Source organism: Podarcis gaigeae, assembly GCF_964106915.1.
Source record: "Podarcis gaigeae genome assembly, chromosome: 1".
Classification (NCBI taxonomy): domain Eukaryota; kingdom Metazoa; phylum Chordata; class Lepidosauria; order Squamata; family Lacertidae; genus Podarcis; species Podarcis gaigeae.
Window position 1 is genome coordinate 80881414 of NC_139678.1, and position 23288 is coordinate 80904701.

Genomic DNA, 23288 nt, shown 5'->3' on the forward strand with positions numbered 1-23288 from the left:
CCTGAAAATTGAGGGGAGGGGCATAAAATCAGGCATGTTTTGAATGCAGCCATGGAGCTAGGAGTGCAATGTTTTGCTCACAGGACCCTGGAAGAAGGCACATTTGTATGTGTATGCAGTAAGACAGTTGCTTCCTTAATCACATTGCTTATTTGTAGCAATGCTGCTGTGGGAACAAAACAGTAACCAATCAATGGAGGGGATTTCCAAGGGTGCTACCACTTATCAATTTCCCTCTGTGTGGTAAATAAAAGTAACTTGAAAAGCAGCTGCCACGTTATGCCCGATATGAAATGGCACCAGGAGGCATAATTGATGACTAGCCAAAACAGCATTCCCCAAACCTATCTGGCAAAAGATGAGGTGTTACGGAGTTAATTAACTGTTGCCAAGTTTTGAACTAAATACCTAACCTGACCCAGGCAGAGTAGCCCAATTCTGCTCTTTCCCTGGGCTCTTGTGAGACATCCCGTCAACACCCAGTGCTCAGGTTTCTTGGGAACTCTTCATACACTGAGGTTGGCAGAGAAGCCATCTGGCCGTACGTCATTTCAGAATTTTCCTGTCGAGGAAAGCAAACAAAGGTGGTTGCCTCTTTGTTAAAGGGAATGTTTGTATTTGGAGAAGGTTAATGGCCTGGAGAGGCAGGAAGAGAGTTTGCAAGAAGTACCAGCACAGACCAGCCTACAACTATGAAGCTTCAGTATTCCCTTTCCAGCTCAATCCCATATGTATTGACACAGCACAGAAATGGTATCTAAATACTCAGAAGGAGAAAGACATGTAGTTTCATATGGGGTCTTTTGGTGGTGGGGAGATGGTCCATCCAAATGGAAGGGGTGTGTGTATGTAATAATCTTAAAATCAGAACCAGGAAAGACCCTGAGCAAGAATGAAGTGATATGGTGGGTGTTTTATTTATTCATTGAGTGTGACATAGAAAAGGGACAGACCCATCTCCTCACAGGGTTAACAACTTAAATGTCAATAAAGGACAAAGAGAGAGGAGAGAAGGGACAGAAGAAGAGAAGGTTGCTGAGTCCAAAGGCTCGAAATAAACATTGAAAAAGCAAGTACGTAAAGCTGGTTTGGGATTCCACAGGGGTAGGTTTAAGGGGGAAATCACAGAAATGAGATGAGTTATCAGAGTTGTACTGGAGGTTTAGCCCTCAGTTCTCTAGTTCTGCCATGAGCTATGTTTTTCCTCCTTGTCTTGAATCCTGTATTTCTGTTGTCTCCAAAGCGTATGCATAATGTGCTTCTCCTATCTCTCCCAGGTTGCCCTCTGGTGGCAAAGCGGTAAACACAGCTCCTGTGCCAGGACAGACACAACACGAGGAGCCTGACCATAAAACAGAGCCTCGCTCATCCGTCTCGGACCTCGTAAACTCCCTGACCAGTGAGATGCTGATGGTGAGTGCTATCAGGGTTGCTCAGTATAATAATAATTCACAGTATATATTCCCATAAAGTCTGGAGGAAGCAAGGTCTTTATTCTGGATTAGGCACATCTGACCATATTCCTTTTCTATTCCAAAAGTGTTCTCTCTCTCTCTTTTTCTCTCTATTTCTCTCCCCCCCCCCACATGGCAGGAAGATTCAACTAACAAGTCCCACTAGCCTGCACAAGGACTTCTGCTAGTGCAATGGGACCGTCCCCCAATTTCCTCCCCTGTACCCCATCCCAAAATTGGCTTGGGGGTCAGGAGAACCCCCAGAACAGTGCACAAGAGGGAAGGAGGGGATCATTCTATCTAGCAAACTGAAAGCATTCACTGACAGAATGACTGCCATAGTGCTTCGCAGAATTCCTCCCACTGTGTATATGTGTGTGTTCTAATTGAATTCAGCCTCCACTTCCAGAACAGTGAGGCCGAGACTTAAATCCAGTCTTAAGTTCTTGTCCTACTCTACACAGATGACTCTGGAATTGGAACTACTTACTGGTTTATTTGCAACATTTTTATACCATCCATTAACAGTAAGTTATCTGACTGTTGTACAATTTTTAAAATATAAAAACACAACATTCAAAAGAGCCAGTGTGGTAAAGTGGTTAGAATATTGGAGTGTAGGGCCTAGGGACCAGGGTTTAAACCCCCATTCAGCCACAAAGATTACTGGGTGACCTTGGGCCAGTCACCACCTCTTAACCCAGCTCACAGGGTTGTTTTGAGGATAAAATGGTGGCGACACCTTGGAGGGAAGGTAGGATATAAATGTAATAAATAAATGAAATTTAAAAAAACCAAATTAAATCTACATCAGAATAAAACCTACAGCACAGAAACAGCACTAGCCAAGATATAAAAACAGGGTTTTAAAAATCAAAAAGTGCGGAAGTAAGAAAAGGTCTCCACTGCCGCCAAAAAACTGCAATGTAAGTGCCAGGCAAGCCTCTCTGGGGAAGGCATTGTGCAACCAAAGTGCCATCCTGGTGTTGATTCAGAAAAAGGCCCTCTCCCTAGTGGTCATCCATCTCACTTTATTTGGGAGAGTACCTGAAGAAGAGCCTCTGAAGATGCTCTTAGGATCCAGGCAGGTATACCTGAGAGGAGGTGATCCTTCAGGTAACCTGGCTCCAAGCCATTGAGGTCATTAAATGTTAATACTGGCACTTTCAAGTTGACCCAGAAACAGCCTGGCAGCCAGTGCAGATGGCAAAGTGCTGGTGTAGTAGGAACATATTGGCCAGTCCCTGTTAACAATCTTGCTTCCCTGTTGTGGAACACCTCGAGTTTTTAGTCTGTTTTGTAAGACAGTCTCAGGTAGAATGCATCACAGTAATCTAAGCAAGAAGTTAGTGGAGTGTGAATAAGTGCAGCTAGGCTATTTGAGTTTCAGGCCCAAAGTGCATGAGACGCAGGAAATCCGTGATTGGATCACCCTTTGTTGTTTATTAAACTGCTGTTGGGGTTCCAAATTTGACTGGGGAAGCAGCACAGGGCAAAATATTATCCCTTTCTCCTCAAACCATTTCCCCCATCTTAAACCTCACCGCCGAAGCTGCTGTTAGCTCTGCTGAACAGGGGGACATACACTCCCATGAAACACAGACGTTATCTATGAGAAGGGTCTCCCAGCTTTGTGTCCGAACCCTCCCAGCACCAGCCATTCTGTTTTCATCCAGGGTTTCCCAATATTTTAATTTCCTAGATTTTGGGGCTCCCGCTGCTTTGCATCACCACGAGCTGAGCAGGTTCTTACCTTTGCCCTGTTCAAAAATAATAAAAATAAAAAACCCCTCTCTTGAACTCTTCACTGTATCCTTATTGATTTATTCAGGGGTGGGGGATAATGAAACAAGGTTTCCAGGGTTATACAACGTTCAGACAGATGTGTTTGCATAGGGGATAAAAGCAGTGGAGTGACTAGCAATCCAAATTTAAATCTGTTTTGAACATTGCTAGCTGTGCGTCAGGTCCATTATTGAAATTTGTGGTCAATAAGCTGCTATATTTCAAACATATTAAGGTGAGTTCATGTATTGATTTTCAACAAAGAAAAAGCCTGTTACCTTCCTGCTTGTTTTTCATTTATATATACTTCCCTAACATAAGAGGCAATGATCTATTATCAACTGTTCCATAATGATATACTTTATGCATCCAGGTGACCAAATGATAGCTACAATTATTGCACTTGGCCTCTCTATTACACCCCTGTTTTGGCCTGAAAGGTCAAAGAAAAATCCACTCTGGATTGCTACAAATGGTCTTTTAGTGACTTTGTCATCATTTTAAGAACTCTGTAGAGAAAAGTAAGACTACTTGGCAAGTTTTTGGAAGGAACCATTTCACATGTTATTAAGCTACCATAGCAGCTATTTTTCTCCTTCTCTAGACACTCTTGTGTGTAGTAGGACTCCGAAGCTAGTGTGGAATACTCTTAGTTGAAAGATTTGTAAATGGAAGAGACTGGGAGACCTTGGGCAAAGTCCCTGTTTTTTCAGCCTAACCTGCTTCACTAGCTTGCTGTGAAGATAAGATGGTGCAAATTCAGTGTTCTGTGCACCAGTCCAAGCTGCTTGGAGAAGTGCAGGATACCAGTGTGCTCCTGCTGATGCTCTTTATACCTTGAAAGTGTTTCTTTATGTATTGCCTGTGTCCCTCACTATCCACCCCACTTCTTCCCAGTGGGTCTCCTTATTTCTAGCACCCCCACTCTTCTAGTCTCCTCCCACTTCCCATCAGCTAGTTCCTGTTTGCTGGGAAATATTAATGAGCTGGACTGCAGAGAACACAGCAGGCGTGGAACTGTCTGCTGGGTTCATTAAATCACAGGCACAGTTGATCCCTGGGATGCAGCCATATGAGGGGGGCCCTGAGGCAAGGAGTCAAAGAGGGTCCCATCGCACATATGGAACATTCACTTCTGGACTTTTGCCTTCATAAATGTATCAAGCTTAATTCATAAGTGCCTCTCTTTGTGCTCCTTGTCCACTTTAAACAGAAAGTAAATGTATCTGTACGGTGATTTTTAATATGTAGGCCAACGCGTGTTTGTTTGTTTGTTTGAAGCTATTGTTTCTTTGGTCGGTTTTGTTGCCAGACCCCTGGCAATGGTTGGGAGTTAGAAAACGGTTCTAGTCTTAGATTTCTTTGTCTTTCCATACTGATAGTTTCCTTTGACTGTAGTTGGAAGAAGGGCTTTTTAGCTTGGGGGGAAAAGACAAATAACAGAGCAATCCAATTCAAGTTCCACCAGCTGATGGGGACAGAGAATCTGGAGGAAATGCTGCTACTCTGGCCAAACACCAGGTGCATCACTACCCTGGCAAACACTCCAGATGCTATGCTGGTGCATCTGCTGTGGTAGCGAACGCATGTCAGGAAAGTGGCCAAAACAAGGTGGAGTTGTGAGGTAGATGGAGGTGACCACACATTTATGCCATATTCTATACTCCTGTGGCCATGCCTCCATTGATGACACAACTTTACACCACCTCCAGACCTGGTGCAGGAAATTTCCTCCCCACTGATTTCAGTGAAAGGGGAAGACATGTAAAATAACTGCTCTCCCATCAACAAATGCTCCACACACATTGCCATGGCAGAGCACAGAATATGCTTGGACTCGGCGCTCACTCACAGCCTACCGCCACCAGTATAAACTCATACAAGAATCTCACATTGAGACTCCAGGCGTAGACACCCAACAGCTACCTCCATTCCTACACCTGGAGATGTCAGGACAAAGCACCCCACACAGGTAAGCAAGGAAAGAAGGAAAGCATGCTTGAAGTACAGTACATCTGCTGCATCTGTCTCCTGTGTATTCCCCTTCACACCCTTTTTCAGTCAAGGGCCACATTGCCTTAAGGGAAAATGGTTGGTGGCCCACCTATTGGTAGTAGACACCTATTTTGGTAGTAGGCCAAAATTTAGTGGGTGACCAAAAAAAATAGTTGGTGACAGCACTTTTCTCTCTCTTTCTGACATCTCTTTTTCTCTCTGTAGGTCCCTGTTTCTCCCCTTCACAATCCATTCATTTCTCTCACACAGAAATCCCACCTACCCACTTCTGTGGGTATGCACTCCATTCATTCACCATCCATATATTCTCTCTTCTATTATCCCTCACAAACATGCACTATCTAACCAAACACCACACCCAACTATCCACCCATACACACAGCCAATCCATATACTTGCCCATTCATTCATTTGTGCGCACGCGCACACACACAGACACACACACACACACACACACAGACACACACACACAGAGAGACTGACTGACCTAGGATCAGGTTTTTTTCTGTTGCTCACCTCTGCACTTTCTTGGTTCACACTCCTAGCCAAACCCATTATCCATCATTATCTCCTCCTTTTTCGTTTTGGCTGGCCTTCCCCAGCCCACATTTCAGTCATTCATTCCCCTCTCTGCACCTTTCACCCATTGGTTTCTTCATTATTCCCCTACTTTGTTTTCTCCAGAGGGAAAGAGAGAAACTATCAAACAGTCAGACAGGAAAGCTTCCTGTATTCTGGTTCTCACACTCTGTGGTTGACCATCCAAGCTTGCAATCAGTTAGCTTGCTAGCCTGCCCCCCCCCCTCTCTCTCTCTCTCTCTCCTCTTGTCCACATTTGAGCATTCTAGATTCAGGTAGGTAGCCGTGTTGGTCTGACGCAGTTGAAATTAAAAAAATAAAAAATAAAAAGTAGCACCTTATAGACCAGCTAAGATTGTTCTGGTATAAGCTTTTGTGTGCATGCACACTTCTTCAGATACACTGAAACATAAGTCACCAGACCCTTATATATAGAGGGAGGGTGGAGTGGGGTATTTCTCAAAAGGGTAGTAGGAGATGGGTGATTGGCTCAAACCATACCCATTTTGTGCATGCACACGAAAGCTTATACCAGAACAAATTTAGTTGGTCTATACGGTGCTGCTTTTAATTTTTTTATTTTAATTTCGACATTTGAGCATTGTTTGGTCCACTTTTCCCCCATTTGAATTTGACTGGAGTAGTCCACTCAAGCACATATCTGAATTTGTATATGAGGAGCAACTTCTGTGTTTCTCATTCATACCAATAGGTGCTCCCTTCTGTGTTTCTCCCTGCCTTCTAATTTGTTGATTCAATTATGCTGCTTAAGTACCGACAGAGCATGTGCACAGATAGCTGCACATGCATTTTGTTTTTGAAAATCCCTGCCCCCATCAAGAAGTGCACAAAAACACCAACATCAGCAATTGTAAATTCTCTTTTGCACTTTTCTGGTTTTGTGCAAACATGGGGGATCCAAAGGGAAAGAATCCATTCCGAAGCACATTAGAAATAGTTAAAAGCATGGCCCTAAAAGAAAGGAAACCAATTGTAAATTGTGTGGAGCAGTTTGGAGCCCGTTTTACTCCAAATTATTGTGTTATCCCTGTTATCAGGTAACCCTGAATTTACACGGGGGATGCGCAGAGATTTGTGTTGTTGAGGGTATTATCATGCAGACTGTGCAAATTAAATGGGAAGGCAAGCAGCTGCAAACACACAGTAAACTCCAGTGTGGACAAACATTCTCTCTCTCTCTCCTCATGATGCTTAGATTGCTATGGGCCAGATGAAACCACAGAAGGGCAAAATAGGAGGAGGCAAATGGATGAGAGGCCACAAGCCAGGTTGGAAGGCTTCATAAGCCCTAATCCCAACCCCTGCTATATGTGAATTCTTGGTCTTGTCTGAACTACGATATATTGCTTTAACACTCTTTCCCTTCAACAGTGGGGAACAATGTCTCCCACTCACAGGAGGCATTCAACCCCACAAACAGGTAAGCTCTTTGTTGGCAGAAGCCAACCATTGCCACTCTTGACTGATGAGCACCATTGACTTGCAGGATCACAGGTCACAAAGTTCCTCTGCCACCCACACAAGGGATAGATACATGCAGCTCTTGCAGTCCTTTCATCCCCCATATTGAGCGGGGCAGGGAGCCTGAGCACAGGTGGCTACAGGGCACCCTCTGTCTCACTCCCTCACAAGCACATACTGTGCATCCAGGACCAGGGACTATGAGCTCCAGATGCTGACTACTTCTTGATTCTCTCTGTCTGTCTCTCTCAGATGAAGGATCCATCTCATACTCCGTTCTCTGCAGGCCACGAGGGAGAAATACCCCATGACCAACGGCAGGGACTGGGATAATGGAGTTGTTAACTTACTTCCCCCAGGCAGGCTTCTGCACTGTTCCAAGCCTTTGCAAGCTCTTTGACAGACAGTTGTGCAACAGGTGAAGGTGTTTCTGGCATGGAGACCCTGTATCTGCGACCCTGCTGTCTGCCAAGCTGCAGTCCAAGGCACTGGAACCTTGTTGGGCGTCTGCTTGGCAATGTCATTTATGTACCTTTCCCTTTCAGGATCTCCATCATTCTGGATGCTAATCAATAAAGGCTGTGAGTTTGCCACATGTGGTGCGTCTTATTTGAGAGGAGGCATTAGATAGGGCTCCCTTGACCCCACGCTGCAAGATCTGGCTTCGGGAATGGGCTGGGAGCCAGGGAGTTTGCTGGGTGCAGGGACAGCGGTCTGTGCACTCAGGTTCCCTGGCCTATGAGGGGGCAGACTGCTCAGGAACATGCAGAGATTATGACAGCCTTTGACTTTGCACTACATGCCCAGTGCCATCCAGAAGAACTCCAGTGCAATTGTGTGTTTCTCAGAGCTGGGTCACACATGCATGTACATCGCTTGAGAGCTGTACGCACGCTGCTTTGCGGTTCTTAATTAGGCTATATAAAAAAAAGGCATCCCTCACATCAAAGATGGGCAATGTAGTGTCATGTGCTTCCCTCTTGTGGTAGAACTAGGAAGAGCTATGCTATAGAAGCAAGGTGCAGTTGCTATAGGGAGGAGCAGGAACCTTGTGATACCTAGCTGAATGTTTGATCCCCTTAAGATGCATGCGGTGCAGGATTGTCACACATGGTGGTGTATACACAGGATTCTTGTCCGTAGGAAGTTTGTAAAATGTGATGCAGCCCTAAAGGAAGATAAGGCTATTGATGGCTGTGTTCTACCTCCATGGACAGAGGCAGTATGCCTCTGAATGCTGGGAATCACAAGTGGGGAGAGTGCTGCTGCCCTCAGGTCTTGCTTGCAGGCTTTCCACAGGCATCTGGCTGCCCAGTGTGAATACGGGACGCTGGACCAGATTGGACTTTGGCCTGAACTAGCAGGGCTCTTACAAAGGAAAACTTACAAAGAGCAGTTTGGGGAGCCTTGTGCTCGGAGCGTGGCTTCCCCACCCTTGTTCTCAAGCAATCCTATATAAACCACTAAAATAATAAAACACAAATCTAAGGGTGCCTCCAGGCTCAAAATTTTGTGGGAGGGATTCAAGCCCATACAAATACTTTAGGTTGGTGCAATTCAAGCAGATTCAATCAATCAATCAAAGTTCTCTTCTGCCCTAGTGCAACAAATTTGCTTCTTTTGAAAACCTGGACTTTTTCCCATTTGGGAAGTGAAGGGGAAATGCATTTTAAAGTATTGGATGACCCAGGGATTAACGGGAACACCCCCACAAGCAGATCAGGATGAATGCCTACTGTCGTATAACCAACCTGTAAAAAAATCAGAATTAATGTTTAGTAAAGACCAGATCTACTCTAACCACCACAAATGCTTTTGCAATCAAATAAGGATGAGTGCTGAATAAACAGGTCATCTGCAATCAAAAAAGGTCATGTGGAGCAGCCCTGAATGCTGACATACACACGCACTGCCCAAACACCCAGTGCCATAAAAACACCTTAACCTATGTTATGAAGACAATCTCCCCATGGACCTCATGGGGGTGAGCATGACATAGATGGGATGCCACAACAAAAAAGCACCACACTCAGAAGGTGCCAGCCTCACCTGTAACAGGGAAGGCTCCCAGCACAGAACATATTGAGTTAATGCTGACAAGGGGGTGGGGGGTTCTGTATGAAAGGAAGTCATTAAGGCAGAGGTTTTCAACCTTTTTGAGTCCATGGCTCCCTTGACCAACTACCTTCTTTCTGCAGCACCCCTGTGGGGCTCAGGAGCCCAGTTATGTCACCCTTTGCCTGCAGAGCTGGCAGCCTCTCACCCTTTTTCAAACACCCTCCCTCGGGAGTCTTCCCTTAGCCTCCTCTCCTCTCCCCTCTCCTTGGGAATCCTCTGGGCAGCTGGTTCTGCTGCCCCTGGTCCCTGAACTGCTCCCCCTCCCCCAAGAGAAGCCCCATTTGTCTGCAAAGCATGTAGCTAGTGCTGCTGTAATAAACAGCTGTGCAAATCTTTGGGAGGCAGAGATGTGAGAGGTCATCAGAAGGGGAGGAAAGAGGGACAGAGGCTGGTGTTGCCAGTGGCACTCCTAACCATCATTCAAGGCACCCCAGGGTGCCACAGAACACTGGTTGAAAACCACTGATTTAAGGTTTTATCCACACTTTCTGTTTTCCTGCTGTCTTCCCTGGGAAAAACCACTCTTTAGCACTTGGTCGGAGCAAACAGTAATTCACCCCCCCCCCAGATTGCCATTTGTTCCAATCTGTTTTAAAGAGCAGTTTTTCCCTTGGAAAAGAGCAGGGCAAGGGAAAACCACTTGGATTTGTGCCTAGAAAGTGTGGGTCTAGCAGAAAACGTCTTGGACCCATGCTAATGAGCCCTAAGTTATCCAAGCCCCAAACTATAAAGCGCTTTGAAGTTCAACACTAGCACCTTGTATTTGGTACAGAAACAAACTGGCAGCCAATAAAATCTTCATAATTCAGCAATGATAGGAATATTGCAGTGCAGGATTTTTGGATTAGCTGAAGTTTCCAAATTGTCTTCAGATAAACAGGGCTGCATGGTGAGGAATCTTGCAGGTATGCATTCACTTTCATTGTCACCAAGAGATGTGCAGATTGTTGTGTTTGTAGTGTCCTCTGCAATTCCTCAGAATCCCTGATGCACTTCTCCTGAATCCAGCCTGTTTCCAAGAACTTTGACCCCTATTTTATATAGAACCAGTGACTTTTCCCTGGCCATAGCGTCTTACAATCTGCAGAATGTCATTCCTGTTAATATAATTCTTATCTCCTTGCCCTCTGTCTCCTTTTTCCACTCTATCCTTAATCTTCATATTATTCAAGTCCTTGTAGATGGTAATGTTCCAGGCTCCACTGTCAAGAGCACACAGAGTACCAGTGCTAAACAATGCACAACACAATTCAGTTTGGCTTTGTATTGAATCTCACATGAGGTGTTGTTCACATAACACAGTATCTATCTCAACAACTTGTGTCAAATAGCTGCAGCAGAAAGACAGGGGGGAAATGTATTTTTTCTCCTTTCTTTTATTCTCTTTGTGCTCTGTGGACACTGGGGAGAGGGGACCAAGCATTTGATCCTTCACTAATAGATTTCAAACATGACTATCACCAGGAGAGAAACTGCCATTTATATATACAGCAGGTGATGGGGTTCTGCACTTTAAAATATTAGCTCCTGTAGCCAGAAAGATGGTTAGAGTAGAGCCTGGGAAACCAGGATTCAAATCCCCAATCAGCTATGGAGCTCACTGGGTGACCTTGGGCCAATCATTGTCTTTTAGCCTAACCTACTACACAGAGAAGTTGTGGAGATAAAATGGGACGGAGGAGGAGAACCATGTAGGCCACCTTGAGCTCCTTGGATAAAAATGTAATCATGCAGATTTCCATGCACTAAGCAAATTTACACCAGGCATTACTGGGCAAGGGCAAGAGGAGGCATTGGCCCCTCCTTGTCTCCCCCCTTTTGCAATTCCATAGCCTCCAAGATAAAAACAGAGATGTTATTGTGGATTTGGCACATTCATAGTCTAACATGGCCTGAGCATAACACACCACACCACTACCTTCACACCCAGGTGTTCTGCAAGAGCCAATATTCCTTTTCCTTGAAGCAAATATGGAACAACACACCTTCCATATTGCTCATAATGCAGAAGGCATTAAAAATGTTAGGCCATTTGCATGAAATAATTCCTTCGAATGCATACAAATGTTCTCATTTCTCCAACGTTGGCAAATGAGCTTTAAGCAAAGAGATAAACCTTTGTCGAGGCCTGTACACACCAAAGCTAGGAGGTTGGCCCAACCTGCCATGGCCAAGCCAGACCACAACCACTGCTCCCTATTAGCTGGCAGTCAGGGTTCCTTCTCTGCCTTGGAGCTCTCAAGCTGCAGGTCTGTCTGTCTGAGTCTGAACCTGACAGCCCCGTGGAAGCCAAAGTTTCTACTGCTGGCAGGTGAAGACTTTCTTGTTCCAACAGGCTTTGGGGAACTGTTTTTAAGGAAAGGGCTGGTGCTGTGGTGTTTTTATTGTAAAGATCTGTTCGTTTTAATAGATGTATTGTGTGTATGTGTGTTACATTTTTTTTAAGGACTGCTTTTTTCCTATGTTTTTAGCTGTTTCTGTTTTAGCTGCAAGCTGCCTTGAGTCCCTGTCAGGGGAAAGGATGGGATATAAATCCGATGATGATGATGATGATGATGGCAGGGCCAGTCATACAATAAATGGCACCACAGGCAAGGAGCATCTTTGATGCTCCCTCCATTTCTTCCACTTCTTAATGCCTTATTTTTTATAGCATTTATAGTCCATTTCCTGTCTTCTGCGCAATTTACATGCATGATTTATCCCTGTCACATCAGATGATAAATTTGCATACTCTGATCTGTACCATGTGAACTGTTTCTGATATTTGTTTTGCCTCTTGAGTGGATTGTTGAGTAGACCAGTGTTTCCCAACCTTATGCCTCCAGCTGTTTTTGGAATACAATTCCCATCATCCCTTGCCACTGGTCTTGCTAGTCAGGGATGATGGGAGTTGTAGTTCAAAAACAGCTGGAGGCACAAGGTTGGGAAACACTGGAGTAGACTGTCCATGTAGTCTCTCTAAAAGTGTAGGTCATACCCCCCACCCCACCCCGCTGTCCCTCTAGATTGAAGCTGATGCATCTGAGTATCTAATAAGAACGTGGATCCAGGAGTCTTTGTTCCTTGTGATCCATGACTCTCCGTTTTGATGATTAAGACTCTGGGAGAAGATCTTTTGCCTCCTGAGTAATCAGCAACCCTTCCAGGAATCTAATAGATACCCATCATTCCTACTTCCCTCTTGTCTAAAACTGAGTCCCCCTAAATTTGCTCTTGGGGCCTCATTTCTTTTCCAAGGTCCACCCATGCTCACCCACAGGAGATACAAAGATCCCAGGGTCCCGAGAACTGTTGCACTGTGCGAGAGGCAATCCATACTGTCATCCCAGCTCTGGAGGAAGTGGCCTCTGTAAAGTGACAGGCAGGCTGTCAGGAAGGATTTATCAAATTGGCCCTCCCCAATCCTGCTGAAGCAAGCACGTGGATCAGAGCCAGGAGCCATTTGAGAGATATCAGGGATGGGAGGAAGCTTAATCCTTCCTGACAGCTCCCTGGAATGCACCAAGCCCTGGGCAAGAAATCCAAGAGAGACTATTTATTCCCTTAAAATGTGTAAAGGATTCAGCTTCCTGCTATACTATCATGACATGTTCTCTGGAGAGAAGACAAAATAATCACCTGAGGAGCCTAGAGACCTGATAGGGCAAAGTACATGGAATAACGGAACACCAACAGGAGAATAGTCCCAAAATGCCTTCAGATCTGAGGTCTTCCTCGGTGTAGCAAGATATTGTCCCATTTGCCCTCTGGCTGAGACCATTTTGAAAGGTTAATTTTAAAAGGGCTTCTGCTTTAGGAAAGGTGTGAAATGTGCAAGCCTAAGAGGGGTTGTCACTGCTAACTATATATGCATTTTCTCCTTACTTCAGACCATGGGTATGTCCTTGAGGAAATCTACTAGAGCTAGATAATCAGGCAGCTCCTCAGCTTCTTTCCCTCTCTTCAGCCCAAAGTACACGGAGCAGGAAGAAAGGTGATAGGCACCCCTATCATGTATATTGGGGAGAATGCATGTGACATTACAGGTCTGTACTTCCCACCCCCTTCCCCATAAGTGGCAGCTAATGAAGTGGAATGTGAAGTGGAGAAATATGTGGTGGTGTTGCATCACTTTAATTGAAAAAAAAACCCATCACATTACATCTGTGAGATATATTTTGGACCTGAGCTTCTGGCCACTTTTGCTACTGTATGCTTCATATCAATGGTTTCTTCAGTCAATATTGATGTAATGTTTGTTCGCAGGCTCCGCCATTTTTTGAAACCTACGGAGCTTGCAGTTTTTCTGAAGAAGCTGACTTAACTCCTCTGGAGTGCTACTATTGATTTACAGTAGCGTTGCTGTTGATAGACATTGTGAAGTTCTTTCAGACCTCTAATGGCACTGCAAAATCCTGTAGATGGGAGAGCATTCCTGGAACATCTAATTCAACAGTCAGTTTGTGAGCATTTAGGAAAAGGATGCTGTGATTACCAAGACCCAGCATGGGTTTCTCAAAAATAAGTCATGCCAAACCAATCTGATTTCTTTTTTTGATGGAATTGCAAACTTGGTGGATCAGGGAAATGCTGTGGACATAGTGTATCTTGATTTCAGTAAGGCTTTTGACAAAGTCCCCCATGATATTATCAAGTGGAAGCTGGTAAAATGTGGTTTGAAAGAGGTAACTGTTAGGTGGATTTCTAGCCTTTGCTATCTTTCATTTTTCTTCCTCCCACTGAAATGGAGGGAAGCTGTTCCTCCTTGAAATACTAAAACAAAATAGTATGCCGCAGATTGCAGGCAAGTCTAATGATTCCTTATTTCCTACCGCAAGGGGCTTCTCATGACAACCCTCTGCATTTGCCAACAGTCCCAGCCAGCAACACAAGGGGAGATTGTGTGTATTTGCCCTATCTACTCATACTCCATGGTCTCCAAACATCTAATTGATTAGGCAGCAGTCTATCCCTTTTGAGTATTTCCCGCCATTGCTGAAGCTTGAAGAGCCTTTTTATGTAGGGAAGTTTGAACTCGGCCTGGAAGTGTACTGGTGGTTGGTGCAGAATCAGTGTCATATGCTCTCAACTTCTGCACCGATAGAAGTGTCTACACTATCTTCAGGGGCGTGCTTTTGCTTGTCTTTGGATAGTACACATTCATTCAGGACCCTTTGAAAACAATAGTACCTGAAGATTTCTTAAAGTCTTTCAGAGATGTGAAAAGATTCAGGGCAAGCTGCCAAAAGAGGGTGAGATTTAAAATTGGAAATCATTGACCTTGTTGTGGGAGTCAACACAGACATTTAGTTTCCCTGTGTACTGTGGATTCCAATCTTCTGAAGATGTTGTAACTTTTAACGTGCCCTTAGTTAAACTGAGCAAACATAAAGTATTTGAGAATCAAATCCTCTCCTCTTCCAACATTTTACTGCAGACCTTTGGATTCCAGGTCTCTTGTGCCAGAGCATTGTGAAGCCAGACTGAAGGGAAGAATTAGCTATATTTATTTTATCCTGTTTTTCAGACAAAATTGTCCCCCAAAACAGTTTACCTCAATGGGGGGGGGGGAGGTGTAAACCAATGAATACTTCTGGAACTCTCATATTGGGTCATAGTGAGTTAATAATACAGGCTGAAACCATGTTGTTAATAAGAGCTAGTCTATGTGCTACAGCATCCAGAATTGAGGACTCAGCTTGGTACAGAATTCAAATTAACCACATAGCGGTCTTCTATTGAGTAATAAATAATGTAATCCTGCCGCAAGTGACCTTGCTATTTGGTTTTATTCTGCAAATCATTTTCTCATCTGTAAAATAGTTGCAAACCTCAATACTTGCTTCCCTTGGGATTAGTCTGGAAGTTGCTACTGGTGCAAAATGCTGCAGCCAGGTTGCTGAGTGGAGGTGCACACATATTACACCTCCGCTGAGAGAACTGCACTGGCTGGCAATTGCCTACCAGGCCACATTCAAGGTTTTGTTGTTAACATATAAAGCTCTGACCAAGCTCAGGACCACCTGCCCTTGTATGGACTTGTAAGATCACTCACTGTAGATCGTCTAGGGAAATTCTACTTACGGTACCACATACTGAAAAATATCACAGGACAGTGATCCCCAAACAGGCATTTTCTGCTATTACTCCTGTATTATAGTATTCCCTCTCTCAAAATGCCTTACTAGCTATTTGTCTTTCCACACTGGATATGCTGGCGAATATCCAACATTGGTGCATATGCATTTTGTTGCTAAAGAATTGGCAGCAATGAAGTCTGGAAAAACAGAGGAGGGCAACAGTTCCGGGCTCTTTCAGGCAAGTTGCATATATTTTAAGGGATCCACTCATTGTGCCTACATATTTTCTGAAGTCCTCAGCGCATTTGTTTATTTGGACTATATGCAGGAAGGCAGGTCAGAGCTGTGTTTGTTCACCATCATATTTCCGACTTTCCATTCGTTGAAATTGACTATTTGTAAGGCTAATCGGAATGTTGACGTCTTGCGCCTTCATTTGCTGTATCTGGATCATTTCTATATCGGGCAGTTGTCAAACCCCTTCCACCTCTTTGCATGCTGAGCTGCAAGAAAGCTTTTCATCTTGAACGGGAGAAAGTTACAGATTCCGATGCAAGGCCAAAATGGGAATAAAGCCTCCATGTAACCACTGACCTGAGGGCCTAAATGCAATTAAGTTATTAAATTGAGAAAAGCTTAATTAATGTTAGCAATAAAACAGAATGCCAAGAGCGTGGACTGAGTGGGAAAGAGCTGCTGGAGGACTGACGCTCACGTGCCTCTTGAGAAATGAAGAAAGGAGCAGCCTGTGCAAGCAGCAGCTGAAATTGTAGCAGCGGTGCTGCAAGCTGCTTGGGTTTTTTTTATGACAGGCCATAGCACATAAACATGGAGATGTGGCATTTCCCAGCCACACTGCCAATATATGGACCTTTGAGAACGGGGAAGCGCTATAGCCTCCTTCATAAATAGAGAAGGTGAGACAGGCAAGTTCCTGACTCAGCAGCTGCAGGTGGGGGGGGGGGCGGGGAGGCTTACGTGAAGGCCTGGACAATGTAGAAGCTGGAAGGTGAGATGCATAACAAGGAGGCTGGAGCCGTGGCCGATGGCAGTGGGGTGAAGTATTTCCAAGATGGGGGGCTGCACTCTCCACTAATGAGGAGCAGAATATACTGCTGTTTTCAGTAGAATGCATATTTCCTCTCCCTCAGGCACACTTCTAGTTAGGCCTGTGATTAAATAGACCTTGTGCTAACAATATCTCTTCCCGCCGCCCCCCCCCCCCCCAATCTCTCCCTGTGGTAATTTCCCAAAGCCCTTTCCCTTCAAATGCTCACTTACATTGGATAAATGATTTTTCAAGTGCCGTTTCTCACCTGAGGACAGCAGACAGTTTGAAAAGGCCTCGAGCTCTCTGAAGGGAAAGAGGCGCAGAGATTCTTTTTCCCCATCAGAGTCACTGGCTAAGATGAAGTGGATTGTAAAGGAAAACGTTCTCTAGCAGTAATTGAACATAAATCCTTTGCAGGTAATACATAAACCATGAAAAATTCTCACCAATTACCTAGATTTAATCTGGACCTGGCTTGGAAAATCCCTGTGGGTTTCTCGTGCTTAAAAATGTCCAGATGCAGACAGTGAGCCTCCTTCTGTCCCAGACTCTCATGGCTGCCTCTCTCTCTCTTTCCTTTTGCGCTACAGCTCTCCCCTGGGTCTGAGGATGATGAGGGACATGACAGTGCCAGCCGAGAAAACCTGGGCCGGATCCAGTTTAGTGTTGGCTACAATTTCCAGGAATCCACCCTAACTGTCAAAATATTGAAAGCTCAAGAGCTACCAGCCAAGGATTTCAGTGGCACAAGTGACCCTTTCGTCAAAATTTACCTCCTACCGGATAAAAAAAATAAGCTGGAGACAAAGGTGAAAAGGAAGAATTTAAACCCACATTGGAATGAGACCTTTCTCTTTGAAGGTATGTAAAATGGTCCAGGTTTAGGGTGCTGGTTATGGAGGCCAAGAATTTTCTCTGGCTTCGGGCAAGTTACTTCACAAATCTGCCGCATGCCTCAGTTCTGTTCCTATTACATGTGGTCATGTTTTCCTTCAATGTCTGATTTCAAGGGCAAGCAATGTTGGTGGTGGCATATAGCAAAAATGCAGTTGTGCAGAATACAGTACTTGTAGCCAAACAGGAAAAGAGGATGACAGAGCACTAACCCATTTAATCCAGTGCCAGCCTTGTCCTGAAAACAGCTGGGGTCAGTTATGACACTTCACATAATAGGCTAGAAATACTTCAGCATATCTGCAGCTGCACATAGAGACTATTACATTTGAAAGCTACTCATTATGCAGAGAGTCGTCACGCTCATGTCACAGAGGCTTCCAAGAACACAGTACTTACATGAAGATTCTCCACTTGGTCAGGGTAGCCAAATGAAGAGTAACCTCCAAACGCCATCACATGAAGGCATCGCCACTGGTAATATGTGTACATATTCTGGGAATAGGCACCATCTACAGTGATACCAAGGGACGCAGGTGGCACTGTGGGTTAAAGCCTCAGCGCCTAGGACTTGCCGATCGAAAGGTCGGCGGTTCGAATCCCTGCGGCGGGGTGCGCTCCCGCTGCTCGGTCCCAGCGCCTGCCCACCTAGCAGTTCGAAAGCACCTCCGGGTGCAAGTAGATAAATAGGGACCGCTTACCAGCGGGAAGGTAAACGGCGTTTCTGTGTGCGGCTCTGGCTCGCCAGAGCAGCGATGTCACGCTGGCCACGTGACCCGGAAGTGTCTCCGGACAGCGCTGGCCCCTGGCCTCTTGAGTGAGATGGGCGCACAACCCCAGAGTCTGTCAAGGGGTACCTTTACCTTTACTTACAGTGATACCAGATTAGCATCACTTCCCATGTTGCATTTTATTCATGGATATGCATCTGAAACTATGGTCCTTTCCCAAAAATTATAATGTGGCAGAGATTATATCTGTCGCTATGTATGAATGGGACAAGGACATGCCCCAGACTGTGGGAGCAACTTCACATTCTTCTCTCTGCAAGAGTAAATACGGTTCTAAATCCTTCCTGAATGTGATTTTTGACATGAAAGCATCTTGTGGGCGCACTCTTATCAGGTAGTATGAAAATGCCCAGGATGAGGGGTATTGCAAGACAATTTTCTCTCCTCAGTGCATCTTTAAGGTGCCCTCTTTCACATGAATAAACCAGGAAGCAGTTCTAAGCAAACAGTCATTTTGACAAATGATGACTTTCAGACTGCACCAGTTCCTTGCACTGTTTTAAGATCACACAAGAATGAGAGGATGCAGACATACCCTAAAGAAAATTGTGATCTGTCAAGTATGGCGTCAAGTCTTACCATGGTCTATCTATTCCATGGGGCCAGTTTGTGCCACATAACATATCATTCTTCTGCTTTATCTACTGTCTTGCTTCCTGCCAAATCAGATCATGCCCTTAGCCCATCACATTTAATACTCGACCTCAGGGGAATGGCCAGAGCCTTACGCTACCAGAGAGAGGCCAAAAGCCTTCACTAGTGATCTAAGTGCAGTGATGGATAAGGCTGGGATTCCTTCCTGGCCCTTATAACAGCCAGCCAGTTCCCTGAAGCATTAGGTTTGATTGATGAAGTTGGATTACTACTCACTCATCTGGAATACCTACAAATGTTATTCAAGGCTGCAAGATTGCCCAGAAGCATGGGTTCCTTCACCCATGTATGGCCTGGGCCAGTCATGACCACTTCTCCATTGGTAACCTGAATACAGTGATAGATGCTATCTAACGTGGAAAAGACCTGCGCATGCAGCAGAATAACCGTTTTCACTTGCATCTAGGCTTAACGTTGGGGCTCCCTTTACTGTGGTTGCCTGCATGTCGTCTCTCAGCTTTTCATCTGCTCCTTTTGCTTTTGGCAGGTTTCCCATATGAGAAAGTGGTTCAGCGGGTGCTCTATCTACAGGTTCTGGATTATGATCGGTTCAGTCGTAACGATCCCATTGGGGAGGTGTCCATTCCCCTCAACAAAGTGGACTTGACCCAGATGCAGACATTCTGGAAAGAACTAAAGCCCTGCAGTGATGGGAGTGTAAGATCCTTGCTTTGTTTTGAAACAGAGGGCTGATCCAGAATATCCAAGGTTGGCTCAGTGCATGCATGCATTGGGGGCTGGCCATATATGATTCCTAATTCCATGTGGAATGAGGAAAGTTGGCTAGATCCTGAACAGTGTTGGGGTGATTTCTGTTCAAAGTTTACAGTGGGGAATTGGGGTGTGTGTGTGTGATGTTGCATAATAATTCCTCTATCTCTGCTAACTCTTCTCTGCAGGGAAGCCGAGGAGAGCTTCTCCTGTCACTTTGCTACAACCCTTCAGCTAACTCCATTGTTGTGAACATTATCAAAGCTCGGAATCTTAAAGCCATGGACATCGGGGGAACATCAGGTATGGGGTTCCGTAGAAGCTCTTCTTACGCAGTGGCAAATAGTCTTAGATTTAAAGCTCTTACTTACTTTGCCAAACCTTTATTAGGCGTTACAATTTGGGCCATCATAAAACATCCATATAGTCTGGCACATTCAAATTACATCCATAATGTCTATTGTTTCTGGGGATGTTTTAAATACCTGCCCTTGACAAAAGCCGAGGAGAAAACGTTCAGTCGGGCTAACATAAAGGCCCTGCATTGGACTGGATTTATTAATTTTGAAATATAAGTGACCCTGTTGTCTGTTGTATTTAATCTCTAGAACTTGGGGGAGCAAATTTTATTTACAGCTGATTCAATGCTTTGTATTCCAATGACCCCTAATCTGGTTTGAATATTGCGATAAATATATTGCTCACCTGAATTATACAAGAGTGCCAAGTCAACACCAACAGATCTAATTTTGCTATGTAAGAATTGGAACCATCTGGATTTATAAGAGTCCTTATGTAAGTCAGAAAGCAGACTTGAAGGTTGGCAATGAAAATGGCAACGCAACCAGTATTTTATAGTGCTAGGTCACATCCAATATTCCATTGTGTGTATACCTAGTTCCGCACACATCGTCTCATACTTGATTGAACTTGGGAGCCCCAGGATATGTCTCAAGAAACTTGAGTGTATCTTATCTAAATCACTATTATATGCTTGTATTCATATTGGGATCCCAAAAAGTAGCTGGGACAACACTTTAGGTAAAAGACTTAAAGCAAACCACCAATGACCATTTCCTTAGAGTTCTGTGCGCTTACTGGTTTCAAATAAACCTGGTGAGAATCAGAAGCTATTTGATTTTCAGGTGTTGTTTGCTTGCTTGGGGTCTCCTCCCAAAGGAGCCTGTCATGTGTTATGCCCATCATCCCCAGCTGACAGAGAGTGAAAGAACAAATGCCTTCAAACTGACCTGCCTCACCTCCTGGGTAGAGAAACTAGCATAGCCTACTTGACAAAAAACCAAGACAATGTGCAGATGAATATCTTCCTTGAATTTCTTCTGATCGATGCTAGAAGATTTATAGAGCTGTGTTTCTTAAACTGAGGTATACTTTTGATCCTACAATGGAAATAACAGAGCGTGCTACTGAAGAGAGAGTTTCTGTCTGATGCTGAAAGGGCAACTCACATTTCAGTTTCATTTCTATATGTTAAACAGAAAAGTTCTTCATCTTTTGTGTGCTCCATGTGATGGAGCCACCTTGCTGAAGCTAAGCAGCTCTGGGCCTGGCCAGGGCACGGGTGGGAGGCTCTCTGAGAACTCACTGAGAAAAGAATTGTGGAATATTAGTGCAAACAGCTGCAGTGAGTTGGTAATCTGGGGTCTGAATGTGACCCTCCAGGCCTCTCTTGTCTGGCCCTTGGGACTCTCTCGAGGCCACCACCTCACCTCAGACCAGTACTCCTATGTACCCTTCCTTGAGAGTTTTTGCCTGGCTGGGATGAGCCCTTGATCTTTAATAATGCCTCTTGCTTGGATGGATGGATGGATGGATGATAGGGGTGTGCAAGTAAGTACAGAAACTACTGTACTGTACAAAAGTAAAAATGGTATTCATTGCTTTGCCCACTTTTGCATCTGACTTCCCCGCCCCCCAGCCATACACATAGGTCCTCTTCAGGCATGCATATGGCTTTGTTAAGTCCTGGCCAGTGTACAAAAAGTGAAATTTTATTTGGAAATCTGTCAAATATTTTCCTTACAGAGGGCATAAAAACAGACAATGGAGTGGTCTTGGAAGAGCAAGTACATCAGAATAGCAGTGCACATACCATTAGGTTTGAAAACTACTAGAAACTCTAGATGTTTCTTTGTTCTATAATGGGATTGAGATTTCCCTTATTATGGTCTGTACCAGAAGGACAAACTGCTTTCATTCTTTTTGCAGCTTGTAATGGGGGGAATATAAACATATTACTTTCTTGATTTCTTTTACATTTTTTAGTTCTAGGGTGGGATACCTTCACAAGCGTGTAACACTGTGCAATGTAATAAAATGTTATCACAAGGTACTGTGATTGAATTATGTTTTATTGCTCTTAGATTTTATCTCACTTATGCAGACTAAATATCTCATACATAAGACTACAGTATCTAATTACACCATACCTAATGAGCAGCAAAAGCTTGCTTGATTATTCTCTCTTCTGCATTGAGAAGAATGGAGTTTACGACTTCCATTTACTAGTGAGGAGGCAGGCTTTTTGTCCTGGAAAGCTCTGGAAGCAGAAAACCTGAATGTTTGACCTTGTTTTTTAAACATCCCATAAGCAGTGCTGCACTGGAATGTGATGGTTAAGGAATGGTGGGAACTCCCGTTAAGAATAAACTTCTCAGCCTGAAGGGCTGGTTGTAGAAGTGTTGTCACCAGCTGTAAAGCTGCTGGTTGTAACAGACTGATATGGCTCTGCTGGCTACCAAGAGACCGCAAAACACCAGTATTGGCTGGTATTTGAAGCCTCAAACATAGAACCGAGGACAGCATAGCCCATTCTGCATCAGAATTGGAAAGCTGATTGTAAGTGGCCATTGACAGAAATAACTGGGTGGATTACTTGAATAAACTGGCATAAATGGCTTGGAAAGAACATTAACTGCAGGGCAGTTTAGACTGGGGCATGTAATTTAATAAGTGGCTCATTTCCCACGTGGAGGGCAAGTGAACAGCTGGAACCTTTCCATGTAAATAAAACTGAACCCTGTATTTTTGAAACTGATGTAGGTACTTCTTTGGGGCAAAAAGAGACAAATTATCAATTGCTACCCAGTTTTACAACATCTGGAGCCTGGGTACTGGGGTGCTCCTTCTGGGTACCTCTACAACTCCACCTCCCCTCCATAGTAGATTATGTCCCAGTGATGTTATCCTCTTTTTCCTGTGCCAGACCCCTACGTGAAGGTGTGGCTGATGTACAAAGACAAACGGGTGGAGAAGAAGAAGACGGTAGTGATGAAGCGGTGCCTGAACCCAGTCTTTAATGAGTCCTTCATCTTCGACATCCCCACAGAGAAGCTGAGGGAAACGACCATTATCATCACTGTCATGGATAAGGACAAGCTCAGCCGGAATGATGTCATTGGAAAGGTGAGTTGTCCTCCCAGTCGAGAAGCTCCCAGAGCCCAGGACAAGGCCTTTCCAGCTGGGGTTGGCTGAATCTAGGCAGCAGGTCAGTGGACAGGGAGGTTGTTCCACACACAACTGTGTATGGAGGACCACCAGTGACTGGAGCTTGTTTCTGTTCCTGTGTTTATTTCTTCACAGATTTGTCCATATAAGTAGATTAAAAATTAAACTTGAAAGGGAATATTGAAATCCATGCCCCCCCCGGGATCTGCTATGTTCTCAAACC

General features: G+C 44.5%; 1 protein-coding gene and 1 long non-coding RNA gene across 6 annotated transcripts in view; one reads left to right on the top strand and one right to left on the bottom strand.

Moving 5' to 3' along the window:
• The window catches only part of SYT7 (synaptotagmin 7), a 218510-nt gene that overhangs the window by 184620 nt on the left and 10602 nt on the right, over positions 1 to 23288 (top strand). For all 5 annotated transcript variants that reach the window (XM_083699296.1, XM_083699292.1, XM_083699293.1 and 2 more), the window contains 5 exons: positions 1278 to 1413; positions 17138 to 17408; positions 19374 to 19543; positions 19786 to 19900; positions 22824 to 23023. In XM_083699296.1, coding sequence (XP_083555422.1) covers positions 1278 to 1413; positions 17138 to 17408; positions 19374 to 19543; positions 19786 to 19900; positions 22824 to 23023 — 892 coding nt within the window. The remainder of the gene's footprint in view (positions 1 to 1277; positions 1414 to 17137; positions 17409 to 19373; positions 19544 to 19785; positions 19901 to 22823; positions 23024 to 23288) is intronic.
• LOC310826000 lies at positions 15187 to 17130 on the bottom strand. Its single transcript, XR_014555597.1, has 2 exons — positions 17001 to 17130; positions 15187 to 16098 (listed from the first exon to the last, which is right to left on the bottom strand). It is a non-coding gene; the product is annotated as an uncharacterized lncRNA (long non-coding RNA).